Here is a 26,243-nt window from a genome sequence, read left to right as displayed (position 1 = left end):
GACTGTGTCTATTTAATATGAATTCTGTTATACAGAGATGCAAACTTAAGTTTTAAATATGATATCTGAAAGGCAGAATGTGCAGAGTCTTCTTTGCCATGGAAAACATTATTGATGATATAAATGCAATCTTTCTTTGGTGCTCTGGCCTATATTACTGCCAACACTATGAGGAATGGGGCTCTTAACTAGTTATGGTGGTAAGATTCCAAACTTTGCCAATATTTTGCCAGTATCTACATAGAGTTGCCCACAGTTCTGGAGAGATAGATAAGAGACTGCAGTACTCTCTCCTCAAAACGTATCTTTGTTCTTGTTGCATCACGAGGTATCTCAACTCTTAAGTTCAAATGATATAGATAGGCTGCCTTTACCAAAGCACTGAAAATTGTACGATTTCCTTGTACCTTCAAGAGTTCTTAACAATAACCCATAAATTTTCAGTATTATTAATCTGTTATTTGTAGTTAGGAAGCAAGTATAGGCCACGATGTATTTTTTTTAGCATGAATTTCAGACAGCTAACTCCTCAAAAACCCATAACATAATACCATGTTATGAGTTCTCCAATAGCAGGTAGGAGAAAGTATGACTTTTAGAAAGATCAAGTTCCAGTGAGAAATGATGCAGAATTGTTTTAAAATTACTTGAGAGTCCAGTTTCTGGGGAAGAAAAGAGACACCCACTTCTCTGTGCCCTGCCCTGTGCTTCAGCTCTGTGTACTGTTGTAGAACACAAGATTGATTCCTCATCACTTTGGGTACTTGTCAACAATAAGACAGCAATAATTTCATTTCCCTTATTGTCTGAAATATTTCATTTATCCTCAAAGAGCCTGTTGTGATGTCATGGCTCAAATGTGGACTTCTACACAAGCTCTATCAATGCCAGCCTTTAACAGTTCTCCTGATCCCAGACTGTGTCTTCTGCCACACAGATCCAGCTGAATACCCAATTAAGACATGCTTCTCTGCTTAGAAGGGTGGAAGAATGTCTCTTTTTGTAGAACTTATATATGTGTTCTCAGTCTATCTTACCAGACAGTTTCATACCAATTTCTTATTTTTGCCTGATCACTGGGAAGCTCCATAATAACTGTCAGATGTCACTGCAATAGGAATCTTCAGAGTAGGTTCCTCATATACTTACCTCCTGTCTTCTTTGCAGCTTTCTGTTCTTTGATATTTATTTTATAGATGGATCTTATAGATGCCTAAGATTCTTTTGGGAAGTACATGATGTTATAAATGAGGATAGAAACATGACCTTGGATACTGAAGCACCTGGGCCTTCTCTGCCTCTTTCACCACTTCAGCCATCCACACCTCTGGGATTTACTTTTAACTTCTCTAAACAAGGGCCCATTGTTTTGGGTCATTTTTCTTAAGTTGAAAAGTTTTTGTTGTTTTTTATTTTGTTTTGAGACAAGATGTCACTATGTAATCCTAACTAGCCTGATATTTGTTTTGTAGACTAGGCTGACTTTTAACTCAGAGATATCTGCCTACTGCTGCCTCCAAAGTGCTTGGCTTAAACGTGTATGCCACAAAACCTGGCAAAATCCAAGTTTTTAATTGCAGAGCAAAGCTTTTATCATGAGAGGCATATACACAGGAACTCAAAACTTGGATCAAATGACAAGATTCAGTCTAAAATACCACAAATGTTTTCCTGCTCTTTTATAGGAGCTAACTGATACTTAAGTTCAAAAGAAGGAATTTCTCACACACATGCCTGTTACCTCTTCAAGACGTGCTCTGGTGGAAAACTGGTCTGTCGTTCCCATAACCATATGAGCTATAGTTGCTGAGCCAAGTTCAAACCTAGAAATGACAAAAGCTGTCTATTCAATTTACATGTTAAGTGTCTTATATATCCAATAGCATTTCAACAATCTACTTTTAAAATATAATCCATATCAAGAATTAAGATTAAGAACCTAAAGAAAATGACAGCTTTATACAGTTAAGAGTTTATACAGTTTTAAGAGTTACGGGAAAGCTACACTGACCTTGCAGGAGGGAGGCTTCAGACAAGTGGAGGAACACAGGATGAGGCAGATCACTGAGTATATGGGTTAGCAATGGACTCGGATTTTAAATTACATAGGGATATTTTAATTTGGAAAGTTATCTTCAACCTAAGATACTCCTTCATATAAATAGCAAAGTTTAAACACACACATGGGGTAGGGTGTAAAAGAATGCATTCAGTCCCACCACAATTTTTGGCATTACTTACTTTTGTACAAGCTTATTCCAATTTTCCCTCAGAAACTTCCAGGCCAATGGATACCCCACTGGGTTTCTACCAATGAGTATGAGAATATGTGGAAATTCCTGAGTTTTTATTATCTCTCCTTTAAAACTTTGATCTAGAAGCCTATAATGATTAAAAGAAGAAATGTTACTAATGAATTATAATTGGTTGAAGAGTTACAAAAATGTTCAATAAAGTAATTTATAAAAGAAATAATTCTGTTTATCAATAATAAAGACCCAAAAGGTAAACTGGTAGAGTCTCAATAAACCCACTCTAGCAACATGATTAAGAGCTAACATTTACATAGTGTCTACAAGACCTACACCATATATTACCTCATTTCCTCAAAACAACTTCTAGAAATATTCCTAAATACTTCAAATATGTTACACACAATACACATGCTTAAATATTTTCCCAATACTTCGTTTTAAAAACATGGCATCCTCATTAGGTGTGTGTCCATGTGCCATTTACAGAATGTTTCCAGTAGAATAAATAATTCCTGGGAAATAGAGCAAAAACTAGTGCCATAATGATCTATATCATTCAATTTTTCCTGGCCATGTGGACATCAATGCATGACTCACCACTGGAGCTTTTCTGGATCTTGGCTTGTGCAGAGGGCAAATTCAATTTGGCTTTTCTCAGTACTAGACAAAGATGACTGATATTTACTATAAAGAAAATCCCATCCTTCTGTGCTCTGGGCCCCCACAGCAAACACTGCCAAGGTCACATCAATAGGGAGGCTATGGGAAAGAATAAAACTATAAGATCCTGAGACAGAGCAAGTCTTCTTTATATACATAATAGCAATGAAGAACTAATTTCATGATCACAGGCTCACGTCTGAAACCATAAATTACTGTTTCCTTCTGTTATACTTTAAAGAAAACAGGCAAGAGAAAATGTCTAAAATTAGATTTGAGCAGCCTCAGAAATACAGTTAAAAATATCACTCATACATGCCTACACATCTATATTTTAAATGATAAGAAATATATTCAATTGACATTCAAAATTTAGTTCATGTAGAAAATTCAGGAATCTCAATAGCATTATGGTTGGTAAACATGTCATTTAGAATATGAGCAAAGAGGTCAAGACCATGATGGGGACATCTGCTGAAACAGTTTACCTGAGCTAATGGAAGCTCACCAACTCCATCCAGACAGGGAAAGAACCAGCATAGAACCAAACTAGTCCCTCTGAATGTGGTTGACAGTTGCATGGCTGGGGCAGACGCGGGGTCACTGGCAGTGGCATCAGGATTTATCCCTACTGCATATACTGGCTTTTTTGGGAATTCATTCTTTTTGGATGGATACCTTGCTCAGCCTAGATATAGTAGGGAGGGCTTTGGACCTTCCCCAAAGCAATGTGCCTTACCCTCTCTGAGGAGTGGATGGGAGATGGGGTCTGGGGGGGAGCGGGGAGTGGTGGAAATGGGAGGAGGGAAAGGAGTGGAAACTGAGATTGGTAAGGTAAAATGAAAAAAGATAGTTTGTTTTCTTTTCTTTGTTAAAAAAAAATGTCCTTTTTAAAGGCAAGTATCCATATGGTGCCATAAATGATTCCTGGATGCCATTAAATTCCAAACACAAAAAGGCTGGCAGGAGTGGAGACTGAAGACACTGCAGAGCCTATGCTACCAGACACCCTGGAGAGGGCTCTGGAAGACAGAAACTCCTGTAAAATACATTGCCTCTATTCTAGCCTGCCATGGCCATGTCTGTTCAGTCATCTCACACACACTGCATCATAGAGTAGAGTTACTGTAATTGTGCTTGCTTTTTGGGTTTGGTTTTTCGAGACAAGGGACAGGGTTTCACTGTGTAATAACCCTAGCTGTACTAGAACTAGCTCTGTAGACCAGGCTGGCCTTGCACTCACAGAGATCTGCTAGTACTGGGATTAAAGGCATGCACCACCACCACCTGGCATCTGTAATCATGTTCTAACTCCACCCAAGCCATTGATTTTTAGGCATAGAGAAGTTCTTTGTTGCATTTCTGAAAATAGAAAGTTCAGAAATTTGAAAGTATTAGTTTGAAAAGTCAATTTATTTTCCAAAAACATGAAGTAGGGAAGACTTGTCTATCCAGCTTCTCCCTATGGTTAGTGCCAACGATGAGAAACAGGAAAGATACCCTTTTTACACAACCTGTCCAGTGAGAACTGACCTCAAGTTTCCATTGGATGCCTTCCACTCTTGGAAATAGCCCTCTGCCTTCTGCACACAGGGCTGATACTTGCGTACACATGCAAGGAGGAGGAGCTGGCTCCTGAGCATCCTCTCTGAGACAGAGCCCTCATCTGTCCACATCTGCTTGTCAATAAGGTCCTTCAGCAGCCTGAGAAGGAAGGCCTGTGAAGGATGATGGGAATAGTGACAGGTATTATGGGTAGTGTCACAGCAGTTCCTAGTCACACAGCCTAGTTCTCCTGGTGATGAGAAACATCACATAAATACATATTGAATGTATTTTAATAATTTTAAGTGAGTGATCAAATGGAAATAATCTTTAAAGCTCAACCCCACTTGTTTAAAAGTTTGCAACTCTATTTAACTTAGTTTTAAAAGGGGAGAAAAACAAAAAAAATGATTTTAATATTATTACAGTAATCATTTCTAAAATATTCCATCTACTTGAATCAGGATGAACAGACTAAACTTATGAGCAAAGTATACAGATCCTCACAATATTTGATTAAAGAAAGTAGCAACTTAGGGTCTCTTCTTCAAGTGCCACTTAGAGTCCTGGACAACATCAGGATTAGTAATTATAACAGATATGTCAAATCAAATGAAATACTTATGGGGGAAAACATGAAAATTAAGTACAGAATCTAACACCACTATTTCTATTTAGTATCAAATTCTAACCTTCGTTAGTCAATCCAAACTGAATTTTTATTGCTTTTTCTTAATGGATAAGAGGACATATATGTCTATTTTTATGTACATATATTCAAATACATATAATAATAAGCATGTTTTTATCCTTAAGAAAATTATAATTATACTATAGCTATTTGATTCATCTCAGGTATTACCTTGAATTGAGTTTCCACTTCACTCATATCTCTTTTCTCCATTAACTTATACATAGGTATCAGTTCATTCAAACCTTGGAATACAGGCATAATTTCTGTTTCATTTTTCAAGTACAGGGTTAAATCCAGGGCTTTTTCAACTGATAACTTTCCAATGCTGAGCAAGAGACAAGTTGTTCACAGGTTTATAGGAAATCATCCTTTTGTTTCAACATATATTACAATAATCTTCCAGAAAAGCAGCAATCATTTGTAAATAATGAATTTTGCAGTAGAATAATTTCTGTTCTACACAAGATGACATTGGGAAAGAAAATTCATAAAGTCCAGCTTGTGACTAATATGAAATGATGCATGTTAGTGTCTGTAACATACAATACACCAAACTGTGTAACCTTTCAGCCTAAGCTAAGAACTTCAATACAAGATTGTAACATGAAAGCTGGCTTGTTTGTGTTTCTGTCCTGCCCGGTTCCCCACAACCGGCAAGCCCCAAAGAAAATCACACATAGGTCTCCATAAATTATAAACTGATTGGTAAGCTCTAGCATCTCACTGGCCAACTCTCACATCTTGATTAACCCATTTTTCTGATCTTTGCTAGCCATGTTAGTACCTTTTTCAGTGGGGTAGATCACATCCTGCTGCTTCGGTGATCTAGGCAGGAGTGGGGAGCGAGCTTCCTGCTTCCCAGAATTCTCCTGTTCTCATTGCATCATTTCTACTTCCTGTCTGGTTTTCCCACCTATACTTCCTGCCAGGCCAATCGGCGTTTATTTAAAACATGATTGACAGAATACAGACAATTCTCCCACACCACAAGATTCAGGTCAGTGAGATTGCTGCTTAGAAAAAATAAGAATTCTTTTCATAAATGCATCTTCTCTGTTCAAAAATACCCTGACTAGCAGACCCCTCTGGAATTCCAGTTGCAGTAGGCCATGCAGATGAACTTATGTTCAAGAACAAGCAAGTATTCAAGCAACCTTTAATTTCTCTCTGCTTTTTTCACCTTAGGAGACTCATTGTAGTAATATGAGGACCAGAAAGAATGATTCTACATTCAGGGTAGAGAGATATTGAATCTGAGAATTACAGAGCTGTTTCATCCTACCCAGAGGGTGCACTTGGAACTTTATCACCACATGAAAGATGAAGGCATTCATGTTTCCAGTTTGGAAAATATTTCCTTCCCCAATTGTAAAATAGGAAGGAAAGAGTATGTTCAGTCTGGCCTCGGTTAGTCAAAGATCATTTGACAGGGCCAAATTACATAAACTATATTCCATAAAGATGCATTGTCTTTAAAAGAAAAATCTCTCTTTTGATACAATAAATGTAATGTAAACAATTGGACCTGCATTAATTTGTCTCACAAGAAGGCTTCAATAGGTTTAAGAACCCAGCAAGGGAAAACCCCATTCCTATAGCACAGACAGAAAAGCAGCAGGACAAAGCTTTAGAAATAGGCAAGGGGCTCACTAGAATGCCCTCAAGGCTTCCTGCACATTTGCCTCAGCCTGGTTTGAGTTATTAATGAGAAAGATTAAAATACAAGTTCTGTATTTTACATCAACTAGCAATTAAAGACAGAAGGTTGAGCTTCAGGCTATGTTGCCCTGTTGAAAGAACTTGGGGAGAAAGCAGCCTCTGTAGGAGCAGGTATGAGGGAGGAACCACCACGGGAGCAGGCCCAAGCCAGAGACCTCTGTGGGATCAGGCCCAAGCCAGGAACCTCAGCAGGAACAGGCCTGAATGACCTCCAGGATTGCAATGCAACACCATGGAGTGCTGAGTGACCTCCGGGAACATCAAGAGACCTCCAGGGTGACTGGAACCATTGCCCCAGTTACACCATGAGGATCAACCATCTGAGCCTTGGATCCACAGGCACCTGGAAGATTGATCACCCAGCACAAACTACACCGATCAGAGGAAAGGATGGATAGACAAGGTAAGAACGCAATCAGAACCACAAAGAGCAACATGACACCAACAAAAACTAGTGGCCCTACAACAGCAAGATTTGAACAGCCAAATATAGATGAAGTAGAGGAAAATGACCAGAAAAATAATGTTAAGAGAATGTTTGAGGCCCTTAAAAAGGAAATGAAAAAGTTCCTCAAAGAAATGGAGGAAAAGACAAAAAATTGGGAGAAATAAACAAATCCATTAAAGAAAACCAAGAAAAAGAAACCAAACATACGAAAGAAACGATTCAATTCTTGAAAACCAAGCTACAGACAATAAAGGAAACCCAAACCAAGAAAATTCTGGAAACGGAAAATATGGGAAAATAATCAGGAACCACAAATGCAAGCATAAACAGCAGAATATATGAGATGGAAGGGAGAATCTCAAGTGCTGAAGATACAATAGAGGAAATAGACTCATAGGTCAAAGAAAACATTAAATCTAACAAAAGCTTAACACAAAATATATAGGAAATCTGGGACACTATGAAAAGACCAAACCTAAGAATAATAGGGATAGAAGATGAAGAAGTCCAACTCAAAAGCACAGAAAATATAAATGCAACAAAATCATAGAAAAAAACTTTCCCAAACAAAAGAAAGATTGCATATAAAGATATAAAAAGTTTACAGAACACCAAACAGACTGGATCAAAAAGAAAGCTCCCTTGCTATATAATAAACAAAACACTAAACATACAGAATAAAGAAAGAATTTGAGGGTGGCAAAAACAAAAAGATTATTAAGAGCTACAAAGGAAGAAGATCAAGTAACATATAAAGGCAGACCTATCAGAATTACACCTGACTTCTCAATGGAAACAATGAGAGCCAGAAGGTTCTGGTTAAGCATTATACAGACATTAAATGGCCACGGATGTAGGCCCAGACTCCTATACCCAGCAAAACTTTTCATCACCATAGACAGACAGAACAAGATATTCCATGACAAAACCAGATTTAACCAATACCTACTAACAAAGTACTAGAAGGAAAACTCCATCCCAAAGAAGTTAACTACATCCACAAAAACATAGACAATAGATGATCTCACAGCAGTCAATCCAAAGAATGGAAAAACACAATAACATCACCAACAATGAAAATTAAAATAACAGGAACTAGCAATCACTGGTCATTATATTCCTTAATATAAATAGACTCAACTCACCTATAAAGAGACACAGGTTAAGAGATTAGATATGAAAAAAGAATTAATCCTTCTGCTGTATACAAAGAACATACCTCAACTTCAAAGACAGACATTGCTTTAGAGTAAAGGGTTGGGAAAAGATTTTCCAATCACATGGATCTAAGAAATAAGTTGGTGTAGCTCTCCTAAAGTCTAACAAAATAGACTTCAAACTAAAATCAATCAAAACAGACAAAGGACATTTCATATTAGGCACAAAAAAAAATCCATCAAGAGAAAATCTCAATACTGAACATCTATGGCCCAACTATAAGGGCACCCTCATATGTAAAAGAAACACTATTAAAGCTTAAATCACACATTAAACCCCACAAACTAATAGTGGGAGACTCCAACACCCCACTCTCACCACTGTACAGGTCTGCCAGACAGAAACTTAAAAGAGAAATAAGGGGACTAACAGATGTTATGACACAAATGGGCTTAACAGACATGTATGGAACATTCCATCCAAACATAAAAGAATATGCCGCCTTCTCAGCACCTCATGGAACCTTCTCAAAAACTGATCATATACTTGGTAATAAAGCAAACATCAGCAGGCACAAAAATTTGGAATAACCCTATGTATCTTATTGGATCATCATGGCTCAAAATTAGAATTCAACAGCAACACTAATTTCAGAAAGCCCACAAACACATGGAAATTAAACAATGCTCACATTATTCACCAATGTGTCAAGGAAGAAATAAAGGAAGAAATTAAGGACTTCCTAAAATTCAATGAAAATGACCACACAACATACCCAAATTTATGGGACACAATGAGAGCAGTGTGCAAAGGAAAATTAATAACACTAAATTCCTACATAAAAAAGCTGGGAAAATCTCACACTAATGAGTTAACAGAACACCTAAAAACTCTAGAACAAAAAGAAGCAAACTCACCCAGGAGGACTAGATGGCAGGAAATAAACTGAGAGCTGAAATCAACAAACTAGAAACAAATAAAACAATACAAAGAATTAATGAGACAAAGTTTGTTCTTCAATAAAAATCAACAAAATAGACAAACCTTTATCCAAACTAATCAAAAGGCAGAGAGAGAATATGCAAATTAACAAATCAGAAATGAAAAGGGGTACATGTCAAGAGACAAAGAGGAAATCCAGAGAATCATCAGATCATACTTTGAAAACCTATACTACACAAAATTAGAAAACTTAAGGGAAACAGACAGTTTTCTGGATAAATATCACTTGCCAAAATTAAATCAAGACCAGATAAACAAATTAAATAGATCTATAATCACTAAGGAAATAGAAACATTCTTCAAAAGTCTCCCTACCAAAAAAACAAAAAAAAAAAAACACTGGACCACATGGTTTCAGTGCAGAATTCTACAACAATTTCAAAGAAGAACTAACACCAATACTCCTCAAATTGTTCCACAAAATAGAAACAGAAGGAACATTGCTAAACTCTTTTTATGAGTCTACAATCACTCCGATACCCGAAGCACAGAGACATTACTAAGAAAGAGAATTACAGACCGTTCTCACTTATGAACATTGATGCAAAAACACTCAAAAATATTGGCAAACCAAATCCAAAAACATATCAGGAAAACCATCCACCATGACCAAGTGGATTCATCCCAGAAATGCAGGGATGGTTCAACATATGAAAATCTGTCAATGTAATCCACCATATAAACAAACTGAAAAAAAAAAGAACAATAATCTCATTAGATGCTGAAAAAGCCTTTAACAAAATACAAGATCCTTTCATGATAAAGTTCTTGGTGAGAGCAGGGATACAAAGAACATATCTAAACATATTAAAGGAAATATACAGCAAGCCAACAGCCAACATCAAGGTAAATGGAGATAAACTCAAAGTGATCCCACTGAAATCAGGAACAAAGCAAAGTTGTACACACTCTCCAACCGATTCAATATAGTACTTGAGGTTTTAGATACAGCAAATAAGACAAAAAAAAGGATCAAGGTGGTACAGTTTGAAAAGAAGTCAAACTAACACTATTTGCTGATGATATGACAGTTTACATAAATGATCCCCAAAATTCTACAAATGAACTTCTACAACTCATAAATACCTTCAGTAATGTAGCAGGATACAAGATTAACTCGAAAAAATCAGTATCCCTCCTTTACACAGACGATAAATGGGCTGAGAAACAAATCAGAGAAATATCACCTTTTGCGACAGCCACAAATAACTTATAACAAATAATCTTGGATTAACTCTAAGCAAACAAGTGAAAGACCTGTATGACAAGAACTTTAAATCTTTGAAGAAAGAAATTGAAGAAGACACCAGAAAGTGTAAAGATCTCCCATGCTCTTGGGTAGGTAGAATTAACATAGTAAAAATATCAGTTTTACCAAAAGCAATCTACAGTTTCAATGCAATGCCCATCTAAATCCCAAAAAATTTCTTAATACACCTTGAAAGATCAACACAAAAGCAAAAAACCCAGGATAGCCAAAACAATCCTGTACAATAAAGGAACTTCTGGAGGCATTCCTATCCCTAACTTCAAACTCTACTACAGAACTACAGTACTGAAAACAGCCTTGTATTGGCATAAAAACAGACAGGAGGACCAATGGAACCAAACTGAAGACCCATGTATCAAAACACACACCTACAAACACCTGATTTTTGACAAAGAAGCAAAAATCATAAAATGGAAAAAAGAAAGAATATTAAACAAATGGTGCTGACATAGCTGGATATCAACATGTAGTAGAATGAAAATAGATCCATATCTATCACAATGTACAAAATTCAAGTCCAGTGGATCAAAGACCTCAATATAAAACCAACCACACTAATAATCATAGAAGTGAAAGTTGGATGTAGCTTGAACGCATTGGCACAGGAGACCACTTTCCATCTATAACTCCAGTAACACAGACACTGTGAGAAACAATTAATAAATGGGACCTCCTGAAACTGAGAAGCTTCTGTAAAGCATAGGACATGGTCAACAAGACAAAATGGTAGCCTACAGAATGGGAAACCCACATCAGACAGAGGGTTGATCTTCAAAATATACTCAAGAAATTTGTCATCAAAAAAACAAATAATCCAATTAAAAACTGGGGTATAAATTCAAACAGTCCTCTCAACAGATGAATCTAAAATGGCTGAAAGACACTTAAGGAACTGCTCAACATTCTTAGCTATCAGAGAAATGCAAATCAAAACAACTCTGAGATTCCATCTTACACCTGTAAGAATGGCCAAGATCAAAAACACTGATGACAACTTATGCTAGAGAGGATGTGGGGTAAAGGGAACACTCCTCCATTGTTGGTGGGAGTGAAAACTGGTACAGCCACTTAGGATATCAATATGGCGATTTCTCAGAAAATTAGGAAACAACCTACCTCAAGACCCAGCAATACCACTTTTGAGTATATACCCAAAGGACGCTTAATCATACCTCAAGGAAATGTGTTTAACTATGTTCACAGCAGCATTATTTATCATAGCCAGAACCTGAAAACAACCTTGACCGAAGAATGGATAAGGTAAATGTGGTACATTTATACAATGGAATACTACACAGCAGAAAAAATGACATCTTAAAATTTGCAGGCAAGTGGATGGAGCTAGAAAACATCATATTGAGTGAGGTAATCCAGATCCAGAAAAACAAATATAATATGTACTTACTCATAAGTGACTTTTAGACATAAAGCAAAGAAAAATCAGCCTACAATTCACAATTCCAAAGAACCTAGACAACAAAGAGGATTCTAAAAGAGACATACATGGATCTAATCTACATGGGAAGCAGAAAACGATAAGATCTCCTGAGTAAATTGGGAGGATGGGTATTATAGGAGAGGGCAGATGGGGTGGGGGGATAAAGGGAGGGGTGCAAAGAACAATATATAGCTCAATAAAAAATTAATAAAAGAACTTGGGGAGGTGATGCCTTTTGAATGCTCATTATCAATCCATCACTGTCATCTCTAGAAACCAAGTATTTGAACAGTAACAGCTGCTTTCAGAAATAAACTACAACTTGATGCAGCCTGCATTACCTGACAAGCTGAAATGCGTTGTTGATAAGACTCGCCCGGTCATTACTGCTGATTGCTGTGTGTGCTTCTTTTAAAAGGCCACTCAAAGAATCCCATCCATCATCCTCATAATGCACAATGTAATAGCCATTCATTCCCACATTAAATTTGATCCACTCCACTGCTTCTGGGAGGATGAGAACATCTAGAGAAAATATGATAAATCTCAGAACCATTTACTCCCTGGATGGATAGAAGTTTTTGAATCTGAGGTTATACCACGAAACTGGGAGAAACTCCAAGACTAAACAAATATCTTGTAGAAACTACATAACAGCCACCCAAGTAGACAAATGCCAAAGGTAGCATTTGACGCAGATTCTATGAGATTTATAGAAATGATGCAATCACATTTATGACCAACACATATTTCCCACTATTGTCAACAAAGCAATGAGGATTTTTGTTGCTAATCTATTCTCTTTAGTGTCATAGCACTCAACTGTTTGAATTTGTGTCATTATATTTCCTTTTTAAAAATCCAATCCCTGTGAATTTTTGTAAGTGAGGGCACGTGTGCGTGTATATATATCAGGGCTGAACATTGTCTGTTCCTCAGATTCTGTATATTTTTGTCAGGGAAAGACATCCAATAGGAACACTCACTGGCCTTGGTTCTTCCCAGCACTGAGGTCACAATCATGACGGCAACACTCACCTTCTTTGGTATTGTAACTGTTGGAGATTAGACTCAAGTCCTCACATTATAAGATAAGCACTCTACCAATGGAGCCATCTTCCATATCCAGCAAGAATTCTCAATAGATTCTCTTTTCTTTTAACCAAAATCAACACCGAAAGAAGCTCGGTAGCTAGTTTCTATTCACTTCTATACTTCTTACTTGAATTTAAACTAATTATTTCCATGACAAATTACCTGTCTTTGTCTTTAGCAAAAACCTCTGGACTGTGTCTGATCTGCTGGTAATAAATGTCAGGGGAATGTGCCACAGGTACCTAAAAGAAAGCAGGTATGCATTGTTCATTGTCTTTACTCACTCAACAAGCAGCTTTTAATACCTCTTCCCATCACGTGCCAGGCTAGTTTAAAACAGAGTGGTGTAAGAATGTTATGCCAAGACCTGACATGATGCTTAGGCTGCATTCCAGCTCAGCTACTATTCCTCTTTCTCAGACTCTAATGTAGAAAGAGAAAAGCAAGCTCAAGTAATTAATGACTAACCTTAAATAATGATTACTAGGTTAGTAAGCCTAACCTTAAATAATAATTACTAGTAATGGCACAAATTGGTACCATGTCCCTCCTCCTTAATCATGTACCAAAAAGACCTATGTCACTTCTCTTCTGGAGTTTCTCCATAAAACCTAAATCTGATCAAGAAGAAACAGTAGAAGAAAATATAAGTCAAGAAAATTCCAGTAAAGTAGTGTCCTGAACTAGAAAAGCTGAAAATGTCAAGGGACACAAGGTGAGAGAATTGCTGCAAAAAAAAAAAGTAAAACCAAAATTGTGTGGTGATGAAATATGAAATTTACTAAATTTGGGAGTAATTTTTTTCTATTTTTATATAAAGACATTTTAAGACAATTTGAGAAATTGGATTGGCTTTATGAATTAAGTTATGATATTGTATAGGATTGTTTCCTAATTTTGAAAATTGTGTGATGATTATATAAGTAAATGTTTTTATTTTCTTGAAAATACAACTTCTCTGTATATCTTTGTTTATATATAATATATGTAATAAGTTATATATACTATTGCATTCCTATTGACTACACACATATAGGTTATATATTATGTAATGCTTTCTTTTTATATGTACATAGAGAATCATAAATCAAGTGTGATAAAATTAACACATATTTGTGCAAAGCATATGTAGAAATTCTTTTACTTTTGTAATGTTCTTATTGAAATTAGTTCAAGATACAGCAAATATTTTACAAGTTGTAACATATCATTTCTAATAATACTCTTCTAGGGTATGAGCTAAGGGCTTCCAGGGTGTAACTCAGACTTCTAAAGAAGAGAATTGAGCATCTCTTAGTTGGTTTTGTCAACTCAAACCAATGTCAGACACTTCTATAACTTAGCAGCAGCTGCTAACTTAGATCAGAGCTGTCTTCAGGCCAACAACTAGAAATTACATCCTATTAAACTACAAAACAGATAGCCAGGTTTACAGAGATTCAAAACTCAAAACCTCTTTAATACTTTTGGGAAAGTTGGGGTATAGGTCAACTGAGTGGAACACAGATTCAGCTAAAACATTCTACGGACAGGACTTCAAAAGAAAGACCCTTTCCCACCAAAAAGGAGTTATCCACTGTGAACATTACCCAGTCTCTTGGATGCTTTCTGAACCCTTCATATAGTGTTCTTGCTTCATGTGCACATTACGCCCTCTTACAGTGATGGTTATCAGGGGAAAGCCCTTCTGTAGTGTCCATGTGTTCATCATGGTTTTCACATCTATGCCTTCCTGATGCCAGTGCTGGTTTATAGACAAAAATGGGGGGAAATTCATCATCTGATATCTGTGCTCCCAGACTCACTAGCCACTACCAGTCTCCCCTGTTCTTCAGTTTCTTACCCTGGCTGCCCTCCCCTCCTGTTCCCACCACTGAGCCATGACTGACTGCCTTTCTATCATCTCCTCTAAACCTATGTGTCTTGACAGGTAGGAAATACAGTTGGCCCTGTTTGGCACAGCTAATGGCCAGGCATATTCGACAAACACAAAGCTGGCACGTAAGCAACAGAATGAGAGAAACAGAGGTGGGGTGTGTGGGGAGGACAGCAAGGTTTCAACACCAACATGACTATGCTGGCTCTCGGAAAACTGAGGTAGAAAAACTGGTACGGGAATGGGTTGTGTTTTTAAAATGACAGCTCACTCTGGACTTCCCACGGGGCAGGGAACCCTGACTGCTCTTAGGACTAGAGAGGGAGGGGGAGGTGGGGAAGGGGAGGGAAAAGAGAGGTGGGGAGGAGGTGGAAATTTTTAATAAATAAATAAATAAATAAATAAATAAAGTGACAGCTTTGAGATGGCTTGCACTTGACTAGCAGTTGGAAATATAGAAGATGTGTTCCTTGGCACTAGAAAAACTTTTTAAAAAGATAAAAGAAAATATTTTACTGCATAAATGATTAATAAAGCTATCCCTGCAAGGAAATAAAAATATGGTAAATAAAATTTGGTTGAATTTCTAGTCATCCATAGTTGTCTATGAAAATATCCCCTAAATTCAGATTGAACAGAGTGAGATCATGTTGTGTCTCAGCTGGTATGATTCTTGATAGCTGAACAGTTGAAAACATGAATTCAGTCAAAATGGAATTCAGTCCCTACTCTACAAGTTACCACCATGTGCTCTTAGATATCACATTCACATTACCACATTTAAAGACCTGGATAGTAATAGCAGTTGGTTCAAGGATCTGTTGAGAGGAGTAAAGATGACATGCTAATTGTTCAGCATTTGCCTGATGTGCAGTAAATATCTAAGAGTTTTCTCTGCCATTGTGTGATTTTTTTTCATATGCAGTGGTCTGGAAATGACTGACATCTTCACTGATAGAATCTAGTCCTAGCCCACCACTGAAACTTGTCCTAACCCCACTGTTTTAGGGAAAGTGTACTGAAAGGAATGAATGTCTATGAGAAGTTGTCACCAGGGTTGTGACATGCTCTTACATAGATAATTCTTAGGAAAATCTACAAAAGGCTGTTAGCTGGTTTAGTTGGAATGTTTTAATTTGAATTGAATCAAAGTGACTTAACTGAGAACCTCAAAAAGTTTGGCACAGAGGTACCGTTCAAAGAATATGGAGAAGAATGTGCATGGGTGGGTGAGTATAGATGGAGAGACTTACTGAGGTTGATGATGAGTGTTTGCTTCTAGAGCAAAAGCTATCCATTGTTTGGGTACCATCTGTGTGACAAATCTGAAACCAAAAATAAAATAATACCCTCATTTCTGCAGAAAGCACTTTGATTCTTTGTGAAGGAGTACCATAAAAGAGGAAAGCAACAACAGAAGAGAGGTCTCTAGCCCTACTTACACTCGCCATGCTATTCCAAAGGTCCTCGTTTTTCGTGTTTTTATAACTATACTTTTGGAGATACTGCACAATTCCTCTTTTAAATGTATCTGCACCCAGATAATCTCTTAGCATATTCAAAATACAAGCCCCCTGAAAAGATAAGACAAATAATCATTATGTATAGTTTGTACATTTCAATGCAGCTGCATTATTTTTTTCAAATTTTCAACCATAGAAAGAGTAAAATATTGACCAGAATCTAATCTTTAGGATTATGGACCAATCTACTGGTTAAACCTGATGGAGAAAGCTATTGCACACCTGAACTATAACCCTTCTGCCCAACCACTAATGAACACAGTATCCAAACTGTACCTCTACAGTCTGCTTTTACCTTTTCATAAGAAACATCATCAAACATTTCCCGAATCTGTGCAGGGTTCTCCACAGGTGTGGACACAGGGTGCGAGGAGTTGAATGCATCGACTTCCATTGCACTGAAACACTTGCCAAAGAAATGTTCTTCCTGTCAATAAAGAGAAGAGAAAGGAAGGGGGGAAAGTATAATTTTAAAACATTAAATCTGTGAGCTACAATTCTAGGTTGATAATGTAATGTATGTTTACTTCAGCCATAATTCATGCAATGTGTCAATTTAAATTCTGTGCAGAATAACAGTAATATGTACCTAATATTTAAATAGCAATGAGCAACCTGAAAGTTGGGAAATGTCACAGAACACTCAGCCTATCATTAGGTCTATTCCGTTAATGTTAAGGGAAAATAATATAATTTAATACTTCATTTATATTGAAAGTTCATCTAGCATTTTCAAACATGATTCATCTCTAAACTTTCAATGATGTTATCATTTCTATAAATTATATATTCAAAAATTTATTTTGGCAGAAATAATAAAAATAGATTAGCCTAAGATATAAAAGCATAAACAACAACCACGTACAACTTTTAGTTCAGGATGGGTCACAGTGACAGACACAAACTCCATAAACTTGGCAAATCCTTCATTGAGCCAAAGGTCATTCCACCATTCCATGGTGACCAGATTTCCGAACCACTGAAAGGAAAGCAACTCTGCTTATTTTCAAATTTATAGAGAAACTGTATTATCTGATATGTATTATGGCAGAAATAGATGCAGCAAACTTAGAAACATGCAACATGACCATCAGCTTATAAATGCAAACATATTTATTAACTATTTTATCAGAGTAAAAATAAGAACTTTTCAACATTCATTAAAATCATGAAACTTAACGCTTTAAGGAAGTAGCTCTTCTATGAAATGACAAGGTAAACATGATAACTATATGAGTAGCTTTATTTGTCCCAAAAGAGACATGAACATTAAACCACACTAAGATTAACTCCTCTCTGAGAGTGTGGCTGCTAGATTTCGTATTCTTCAGTGAAGGATCCAACCATGTGCCTGTGGGCAGCACTAATTATATTTAATTATTATCAAAAAATAAAATAAAAAATAAAGAAGACATGAAGTTGGGAGATGGATGTTTTGCTAGGAGGACCCAGAAAGAGTTGGATAGGGACAGAAATAGAGTGCATATGATCCTATGTTACACTTATGGATCCTGTATACACTTATGGAATCCTAAAGGTGGGGGGAAGATGTGTGACTAAGTGTTCTTACCTGGTGAGCCAGTTCATGGGACACCGTCATTGTGATGCCAAGCTTACTGGATGCAGATGACTTTTCCTTATCATACAAAAGAGAGGATTCTCTGTATGTGGTCAGACCCCAGTTCTCCATAGCACCAGACTGAAAGTCAGGAATTGCAGCAAGATCTTGGGCAGGAAGGAATACAGCTCATTATGAATCTCACAGCAACATACTCTCCAAAACATACAAAATAAACATGAAAATGAATGGGTGTTAGGATAAAATGAAAAGCTAAGCTATGCATCCAGAATTAGGGAGTTCCAGAGGAAAGAAGCTTTCCTTGTGGAGAAAGAAAGTTTCCATGACTATCATGCTGGTACCCAATTGACTCAGAATTAGGCTAGAACCTCTCAGGACATCCATCCGATTCTCTCCACCACCCTTCCCCACACACTTTATTTGACAGTGCTGGAGATTGAACCTAGGTCCCTGTGCGTGCTACACAAGTGCTCAACCACTAAGATATATGCCCATGCCTCTCTTTACTTTTTATTTTGAGACAGATCTCACTCCATTTATTAGTCTGGCCTTGAACTCGCAATCCTCCTGCCTCAGCCTCCTGAGTCCCTGGGAATACAGGCCTGAGGAATCAGTCTTGGCTCTATCTCTAATATTTAGACCATGAGTTTGGAAACTGAACAATTGAAAAGAATTACCTCCATAATCCATTGTATTTTGGATACCCACAGCCACATATCTAAAAACTCAATACCCAATAGCTTTTGAAGGTTCATAGTAAATCTGCATTTTATTATTCTTATGTTAGGGAAATGTACTCATTCTAAAACTTTATTGAGTTCCTTTTTATTCTCCTGTCACGTATGTAGTGATAATGACATAAAAAAAAAACAGCCTCTGCAATCTTCTGTCTCCTCTAATAACACCTGAATGCAAAGCCATCCTCAGGCCACATTGTCAGGAACTGTACAGTGATATATGGTGATTTATCATTAGTAGTTGATCATATAAATCAGAGGTGAGGGGATTCTCAATAGGATAAAGATTTTGTTTAAACTTTGCTGGGAACTTCATTATATGAAGAGCATTGTGGAGAATGATGGGGATGCAGAAGTAATAATAATATGGTCTATGTTGGGAACCATCAAATACAACCCCGAAATGTCTGTAATATGTTACCTTGCTTGGGTAAAGGATATGGAATGCTGAAATAATCCTCATAAAATTCTAGAAGAGTCACTGCAGCATCCAGAGCATAATCTGCTTGATTTATCTTGTCTGGCACAGCATACACAGAGACCTAAAGAGAAAGGCACAGGAGAGTATTCAAAGAACATAGTGGCTTTACCACACAACTGGGAAGAAGAATGACTTTAATGGTTCTTACTACAGGATATGGATGTTAATGTTATAGAAGACATTTGGGAATTCCACTATTTTAATTATGTCTGCTCCTAATCAACTTTATTTCCAAAAACAACTACAAAAAGCTACAAATATAGGTTCAAAGCAGTTTTCTGAAATGTTTTCATAGTATGACAATAATATGACTTAGAAAGCAATAGCAAGATGTCAATTGGACCAGGCAGTGGTGGTGCACACCTTTAATCCCAGCACTCAGGTGACAGAGGCAGGTGAATCTCTACTAGTTCAAGGTCAGCATGGTCTACAAGAGCTAGTTCTAGAACAGGCTCCAAAGCTACAGAGAAACCCTGTCTTGAGGAAAAAAAAAAAAAAAAGATGTCAACTGAACCCTAGGAAGTCATCAGGGCACCACAGACAGTCTTTCCTCTGTGGATCCTAGTCCAACACAGATGGACTGGAGCTCTTGTTCTCATGACACTGAGAGACTCTAGGGACAAAGGATAAAATCCAGGTTCTGGCCAAGGTAAGAATAGCAGAAGATACTAACTCTCCATAAAACCACATTCCAAAGGCTACTTTCTTAGTGTATGGATAAACTAAAAATAAGTTGCAATTCTCTCAAAAAAAAAACTGCAAGTGAAAGAAAAAAGGCAGGAAGGAGGAAAGGAGGAAAGAAGGAAAGAAAGAAAGGAAGGAAGGAGGAAAGAAAGAAGGAGGAAAGGAGGGAAGGAAGGCAGGCAGGCAGGCAGGCAGGCAGGAAGGAAGGAAGGAAGGAAGGAAGGAAGGAAGGAAGGAAAGAAGAAAGGAAAGGTTTTGCTATATTGGTATTGCACAAAGGAGAATGGGAAAGTCTTAAAGAAACTGTAGTTTAAAACGAATCTTTATAGTACTTAAGAGCTGAAACTTCAGTAACTGGATAACCAAAGATCTTGAAGCTAAGACTATCGTTTAAAGTGATCTTTGGATTGGAAGAACTCTGTCACCTGGTAGGAGTGAAGACACGTTTTCTAGAAGAGTTCACTTTTGACTGAGCAATAACCCATAATAAGTGCAAAAAATAAGACACCATGAACAAGAGCCTTCAGAAACAAGATAGACAAAAACAACAGATATGACGATGGCCATGCCCAGGATGTATATATATAATATGTATACTTAATGTGTTCCAAGGAAGAGAAGGAAAAAAATGTAAGCATTATAAAAATCATGAACAATAGATTCATTAAAAAACATGCAAAACAATGGGCAGGTTATAATATTCTTTTCACTTAAGGCACTAATCCTCCTTTCAAATATCCACAGCACTAGAAGAACAAATAGTAATTCTGAGTGGCCCAGCTATCAGACCTCAACGACAGCATCACAAACATAGGAAGCAACTTCAGCTCCCATTTAAAATGTTTCCTTTCTGGACCATGTGACAGCATTATGAAGGTAAAAGTGCTGAGCCCAGACGAAAATGATGCTTGAAGCAAGGGCTTTATTCCAGCATTCTAAAATCCTCTGACACAAAATGCTGTTCCCAAAGACTCCTTCTACTCCAAGCCAGCAAGCATCTTTATCTTCTCTCCTCCCCACAACCAGTACCATTGCCTTCAATGTTGTGGACACTTATAACCAGAAGCAAGCTTAGAAACCTCTGCTAGTTGTACTACAACCTACTTATTCTTTGTTTATTTGCTTGTTTTTTTGAGATAGGATCTCACACTGTAGACCTAACTGGCCTGGAACTCACTATGTAGACCAGACTGGCCTTGAACTGGTCAGAGATCTAACCATCTCTGTCATGATGCCTGGACAACTTATACATTTAAAAGAAACATAATCTACATTCCACAAGGAAAATAGTCAAGGTCAGAGAGCCAATTAGCACAGATTCAGACAACTCATGACTTACACACGCCAGGGGCACTCTGTTTTTCCTAAGGCTAAGGGAGTCTCAGGAAGCAGGAGCACCAGCACAGGTGATCATCGTGTGAGGCAAACACATGCTCACCTTGACCCCACTCTTAGTCATCCTGCTCACAGACTTGAAATCGGAAATAATGAAGGCCACCAAGTAGGTGCTCATCTTCACGGTGACGTCAAAGTGATCTTCTATGAGTCCTTCAGCAATGTTCACAGATTTTACCTATTATCAGAGTAAATAACCACATAATCTAATCACTCAACACACTGGCACACATTATAAAGAGAAATCTCCCAAACATACATATTGAAAGGAATAGCATGGTATTTCTTTAATTACTTTGAAATCTGGCTAGAATTTAGATGTCAAGGCCAGACTATTTGATTCAATTTCTTTTTTATTGGGATATAAGTACACTCTATACTGGGCAAATACATACATAACCATTTGCTACCTAAAAAGAACTTCTGATTTTTTTGATTAAGTTGAAAGTGCCCTATGACTTTTCCTAATATGAAAATTCTCTTCCAATCTCAGTCTTGTTTTACTGAAATAGGTTTTAAGTACAACCAGGGTGCTTGTCTTGAAGAATGGTTGCATGTTGGTGGGAACATTCTAAGAGGCATGGTCCCAGAGAGAAAACCTAATACTTCAGCACAATAAGTTCTGAGGTGAGAACTTAGAGAAAGAATCAGCCTGGGGAAGAGCATGTGGCCAGACACTTTCCTGCGATCCATCCCATACCTGCCCATTTTTGTGCCTTCATTTTTTCCCAGCAGTCACTAAGTATTGTACTTGCTGGTCACCTTCTGGTAATTTCAACCAGTCATGCTGAACAAGTTAGTTTTACTCCTCAAGAATCTCAAGCTATTCTTTCTGTTTAAATGGCTTCTACATATGCACAGTCAAAATTTCCATTTTTGACGTGCTAATTAATAACAAAGCAACTTAATTGTACTATTCTAAATTAAGATGTGCTTAAGTCCCTGCCGACTGCCTAACTTTCAATGTTCTCATGGTATAAAGAATTGGACCTTCCATTCCGTCAAAATACCCACTGTTCTTCCTCTCAGCTCCTTATCTGTGTGGGAAACTGGACCATTCCAGTTAGACTATCTCAGTGGGAAACTTTCCTGCTCCGGGAACAAGATGACACTAGGGCTTTCCTGTGCTCACAAGGCAGATCTTGGATAACCCATGAATTACAATGCCATTACCTTTGTGGTATTTCTAGAGCTCCCTGCCTTCCATCTGGAAGCCTCTGATTTTTTTGCCACAAATTTCTTGGTGTTCTTTTATTTTCCTAGAGCTGGAACACTCTCATTTGAGAATACACTACTGTACTACAGAACAACAGCATAACATTGCGTGTCTATCTCATATTTATTCCAAGAAGGCAGTCTAATTATTTGTTTATTTATATACAAAAGTGGGAACAGGAACAGAGTTAAATGATAATAGTCTTCAAAGGACATAGAATTCTAGGATGGGCAGAGTTTTGCTTGATAACAGGATCTTTCAGATGTTCAAAAGTACAGAGTTGTAATGTTGATGTGATTATTTTGGGGTTCTGTGTCCCTTTGTCATGGTCACCATAATGAAGTCAGACACTCTATAGAATCCTAGACAGATTATTCTACCCTGGGTCTCACTTAATGCCAATCAACTGCGAGCCACAACAAAACCATGTGTTTCCCAGTGAGGATGATCATCAGCTGTACCACAGCTGCAGCTGTGCTGGACTCAGCAGCCATAATCATGAGACAAGGGAGGTAGGTGACTGGCTTTATTCCTTCGGCATGGACATCTTCCTGCTACTTTTAAAATTCTGAGTGAGTGCTAGCCACACCTGCCTTGAAATTAGAGAAATGACTTCTCATAAGGGAGTTAAGGCATCTATTACTATTCAGCTATGACATTACAGGCTCTGAAAAGACTACTGTTCCTTTGGATGTTTATCCAATGTCAAACATACAATTATCTGCTGTATAGTTAATGTAATCAGAGATTAAATAGAAATTATTACTTTGTTTTATTTTTGAGATTGTAATATAATCACATAATTTACCCTTACCTTTCCTCCCTCCATGCCCTTACATACACTCCTCCATTCTCTTCCAAACACATGACTGCTTTTTTCATTCATCGTAGTTATATGAACATATGTGTATATTCCTGAATATACCCTGATATAAGTCTGTTATTGCTATTTGTATGTATCTTTTCAGCTTCTTTATTTAGTGTCATGTATTTAGATTTGGTTATTTGGTTTTGGATAACCAATTGGTGTGCTCTTCCCTGGGGGATTATTTCTCCCAGACTCAGCATTCCTTAGTTGTCTGTAGTTCTTTGTGTGGGGCGGAAGCCTCGTGAGCTCCCCCTGTTCACATTGGCATGTATAATGTTGTCCTTGCTCAGCTCATGCTTAGGCAGTTATGTCAGTGAGAAATTATGGGTATAGCTTCTGACCTCACTTGAAGATGCTGTGTGGTTTTATTAGATAAAGTTTTCTATGTAATAATCTCATAAAATAACACAGGAGAAAATGGGGGTGAAAGCACTTGGTGAAGGAAACTATCGGTTAAACCTGGTGTAAACTCCTGACAATTTCCTCCATGTGTGTAAATTGTACTGAGAACCTGAATTTTTAAGGGATATTGTTTTCTTTGGTTATCAACAAAATGTGGCTTGAAACAAAACATTTGTTGGAAGTGAAGAGAAAAGTTATTAAATGTAACTGTTAGGAAATAAAAAAAGATAAATGAAATGTTGGTGTATTGGACATCACAGAGAAGGGCAATTTCCCAGGAACAGATGCTGTTCACACTCACCAAGGGCATATTGGAGATGGCCAAGTGCTTTGGTTCCCTCCTAATCTTGATGGAGAAACTTGCTTTGAGTGCAGGCTCATCAAAGCAGGGAAACGCCATTCTAGCAGCTGTGGGCTCAAACTGTGTTGATGCAAGTATTCTACAACCACAAGAAGTAAAATGAAATCAAGGGTTGTGCACCAAAGTCTCCAAAGTAGGTATTTGCATCTTAATTCCTAGAGTTAATTTAAGATCTTAGATTTGATTGCTAAGTTTTTAAGGACAGGTATTGCTCTGGCTTGCCTGGATTTTGCTATAGGTACCAGGCTGCCTCAAATTCACAGAGATCTGTGGGAGAATGCTTTTGCACACTGCAGTGATTTGTCACTCGTATTGGTTTAATCAAATGCTGATTGGCCAGTAGTCAGGCAGGAAATATAGGCTGAGCAATCAGATTAGGAGAATTTTGGGAAGAAGGCAGAAATGCAGATGCCAACAGCCACCAAGAAAGCAAGATGTGAGGGAAAAAAGCACGAGACTCGTGGTAAAATATAAAATAATGGCAATGGGTTAATTTAAGATGTAAGAGTTAGTTAATAAGAAGCCTGAGCTAATAGGTCAAAAAGTTTATAATCAATACAAGCCTCTGTGTGATTCTTTGGGACTGAATGACTGCGGGATTAAGAGGAACAGAAACTTCCATCTACATCTACCTACCTTTGCTTCCCAAGTTCTAGATTAAGAGGATATTTTTTAATGTAAAGAAAGACCTATGTAAATGGCATGAGAACCTGTTCAGATCTCTAGCATGCACATGAAAAGCTGAATATGGAGACATGTAGCTGTAACTCAAACACTTGGAAGACTAAAACAGGTAGCTTCCCAGAGTCACTGGCCATCCAGTCTCTCCAATCAATGAATATTAACCAGGTTCAGTGGCTTGATAAATAAATAAACATATGAAGGAATAAAATAAATAAACAGGAAAGAAGAGAGGGAAGGGGATGGCGGGAGAGAAGAAGAAAAAAGGAGAGGAGGTAAGAAGGAAAGAAGGAAGGGAGGAAGGAAGGGAGGGAGAGAGAGAGGGAGGGAGGGAGGAAGGACGGAAGGAAGGAAGGAAGGAAGGAAGGAAGAAGAAGGAGGAGGGAAGGAGGGGAGGGAGAAAGGAGTGCATGCTAAGAAGACATCTGACTTTGACTGTGTGCAGTTGTGAATACACACACATGTACACACATTCATACAAATACAACAAAAGAAACGGGCAAAAGAAAAATTCTATAACAAAATCTGTTATCAAAAAAATACATAGAAAAATATGAAAGGAAGAAGACTTTGACAATGAACTCTAAACTGATTAGAAAACACTCAATAACATAATGGAATCTCAGAGATAAGCAATTTAGAAAGGAAACATATATCATTAATAAATATGCCTAAAATTGTTCTACTGTCTTAATGAGTAAATAAGTAAGAACTGAGGGAGACATCATTTTTTTAACAATTTGCTCTTAAATGAGGACCTTAGTCAGAAGAAAGAAAACAGGGTTTTTCAGGAGATTGTAGACTCTTGGCTTATTGGTTTTATTCTCATGAATATTTATTTACATTATATATAACGGTATTCTTTAAATGATTGTTGACACTATAAAGTTGAAACAACTTAATTTCTATACATTAGATATTATATAAATTAATAGATTTCAATAAAATCACTGACATGATGTACAATGATAAAAAACATTTTAAATCCTTGCTTCTAAAGTAGAAAATATGAGTTCATTTTCATATAGTAACATGCATGAATATCCAGGAATAAATCTGCAAGAATATCTCCTAGGGGCTATGAAATTTTCTTGGAATAATCTGATTTTGACCTTTTATTTTATCAAAAGAATATGGACTCAACATAATCTACAAA

General features: G+C 37.3%; 1 protein-coding gene across 3 annotated transcripts in view; it reads right to left on the bottom strand.

The window, feature by feature from the left end:
• Erap1 (endoplasmic reticulum aminopeptidase 1) overlaps nt 1–26,243 on the bottom strand; it is a 36,792-nt gene that overhangs the window by 3,195 nt on the left and 7,354 nt on the right. For 2 of the 3 annotated variants that reach the window (XM_048424626.3, XM_048424621.3), the window contains exons 3-18: nt 24,347–24,485; nt 21,603–21,737; nt 19,421–19,541; nt 18,254–18,408; nt 17,549–17,662; nt 16,979–17,110; nt 16,603–16,734; nt 16,414–16,485; nt 14,874–15,028; nt 13,447–13,526; nt 12,531–12,714; nt 5,323–5,479; nt 4,449–4,633; nt 2,853–3,014; nt 2,242–2,382; nt 1,742–1,823 (exon numbers count right to left, since the gene is read on the bottom strand). In XM_048424626.3, the coding sequence (XP_048280583.1) occupies nt 1,742–1,823; nt 2,242–2,382; nt 2,853–3,014; nt 4,449–4,633; nt 5,323–5,479; nt 12,531–12,714; nt 13,447–13,526; nt 14,874–15,028; nt 16,414–16,485; nt 16,603–16,734; nt 16,979–17,110; nt 17,549–17,662; nt 18,254–18,408; nt 19,421–19,541; nt 21,603–21,737; nt 24,347–24,485 (2,146 nt within the window). The remainder of the gene's footprint in view (nt 1–1,741; nt 1,824–2,241; nt 2,383–2,852; nt 3,015–4,448; nt 4,634–5,322; nt 5,480–12,530; nt 12,715–13,446; nt 13,527–14,873; nt 15,029–16,413; nt 16,486–16,602; nt 16,735–16,978; nt 17,111–17,548; nt 17,663–18,253; nt 18,409–19,420; nt 19,542–21,602; nt 21,738–24,346; nt 24,486–26,243) is intronic. The other variant, XM_085676927.2, reaches the window with a different exon arrangement.

This window comes from Myodes glareolus, chromosome 15 (assembly GCF_982192425.1).
Source record: "Myodes glareolus chromosome 15, mMyoGla1.1, whole genome shotgun sequence".
NCBI classification, from domain to species: domain Eukaryota; kingdom Metazoa; phylum Chordata; class Mammalia; order Rodentia; family Cricetidae; genus Myodes; species Myodes glareolus.
This window is presented reverse-complemented; position numbering and strand designations above follow the sequence as displayed.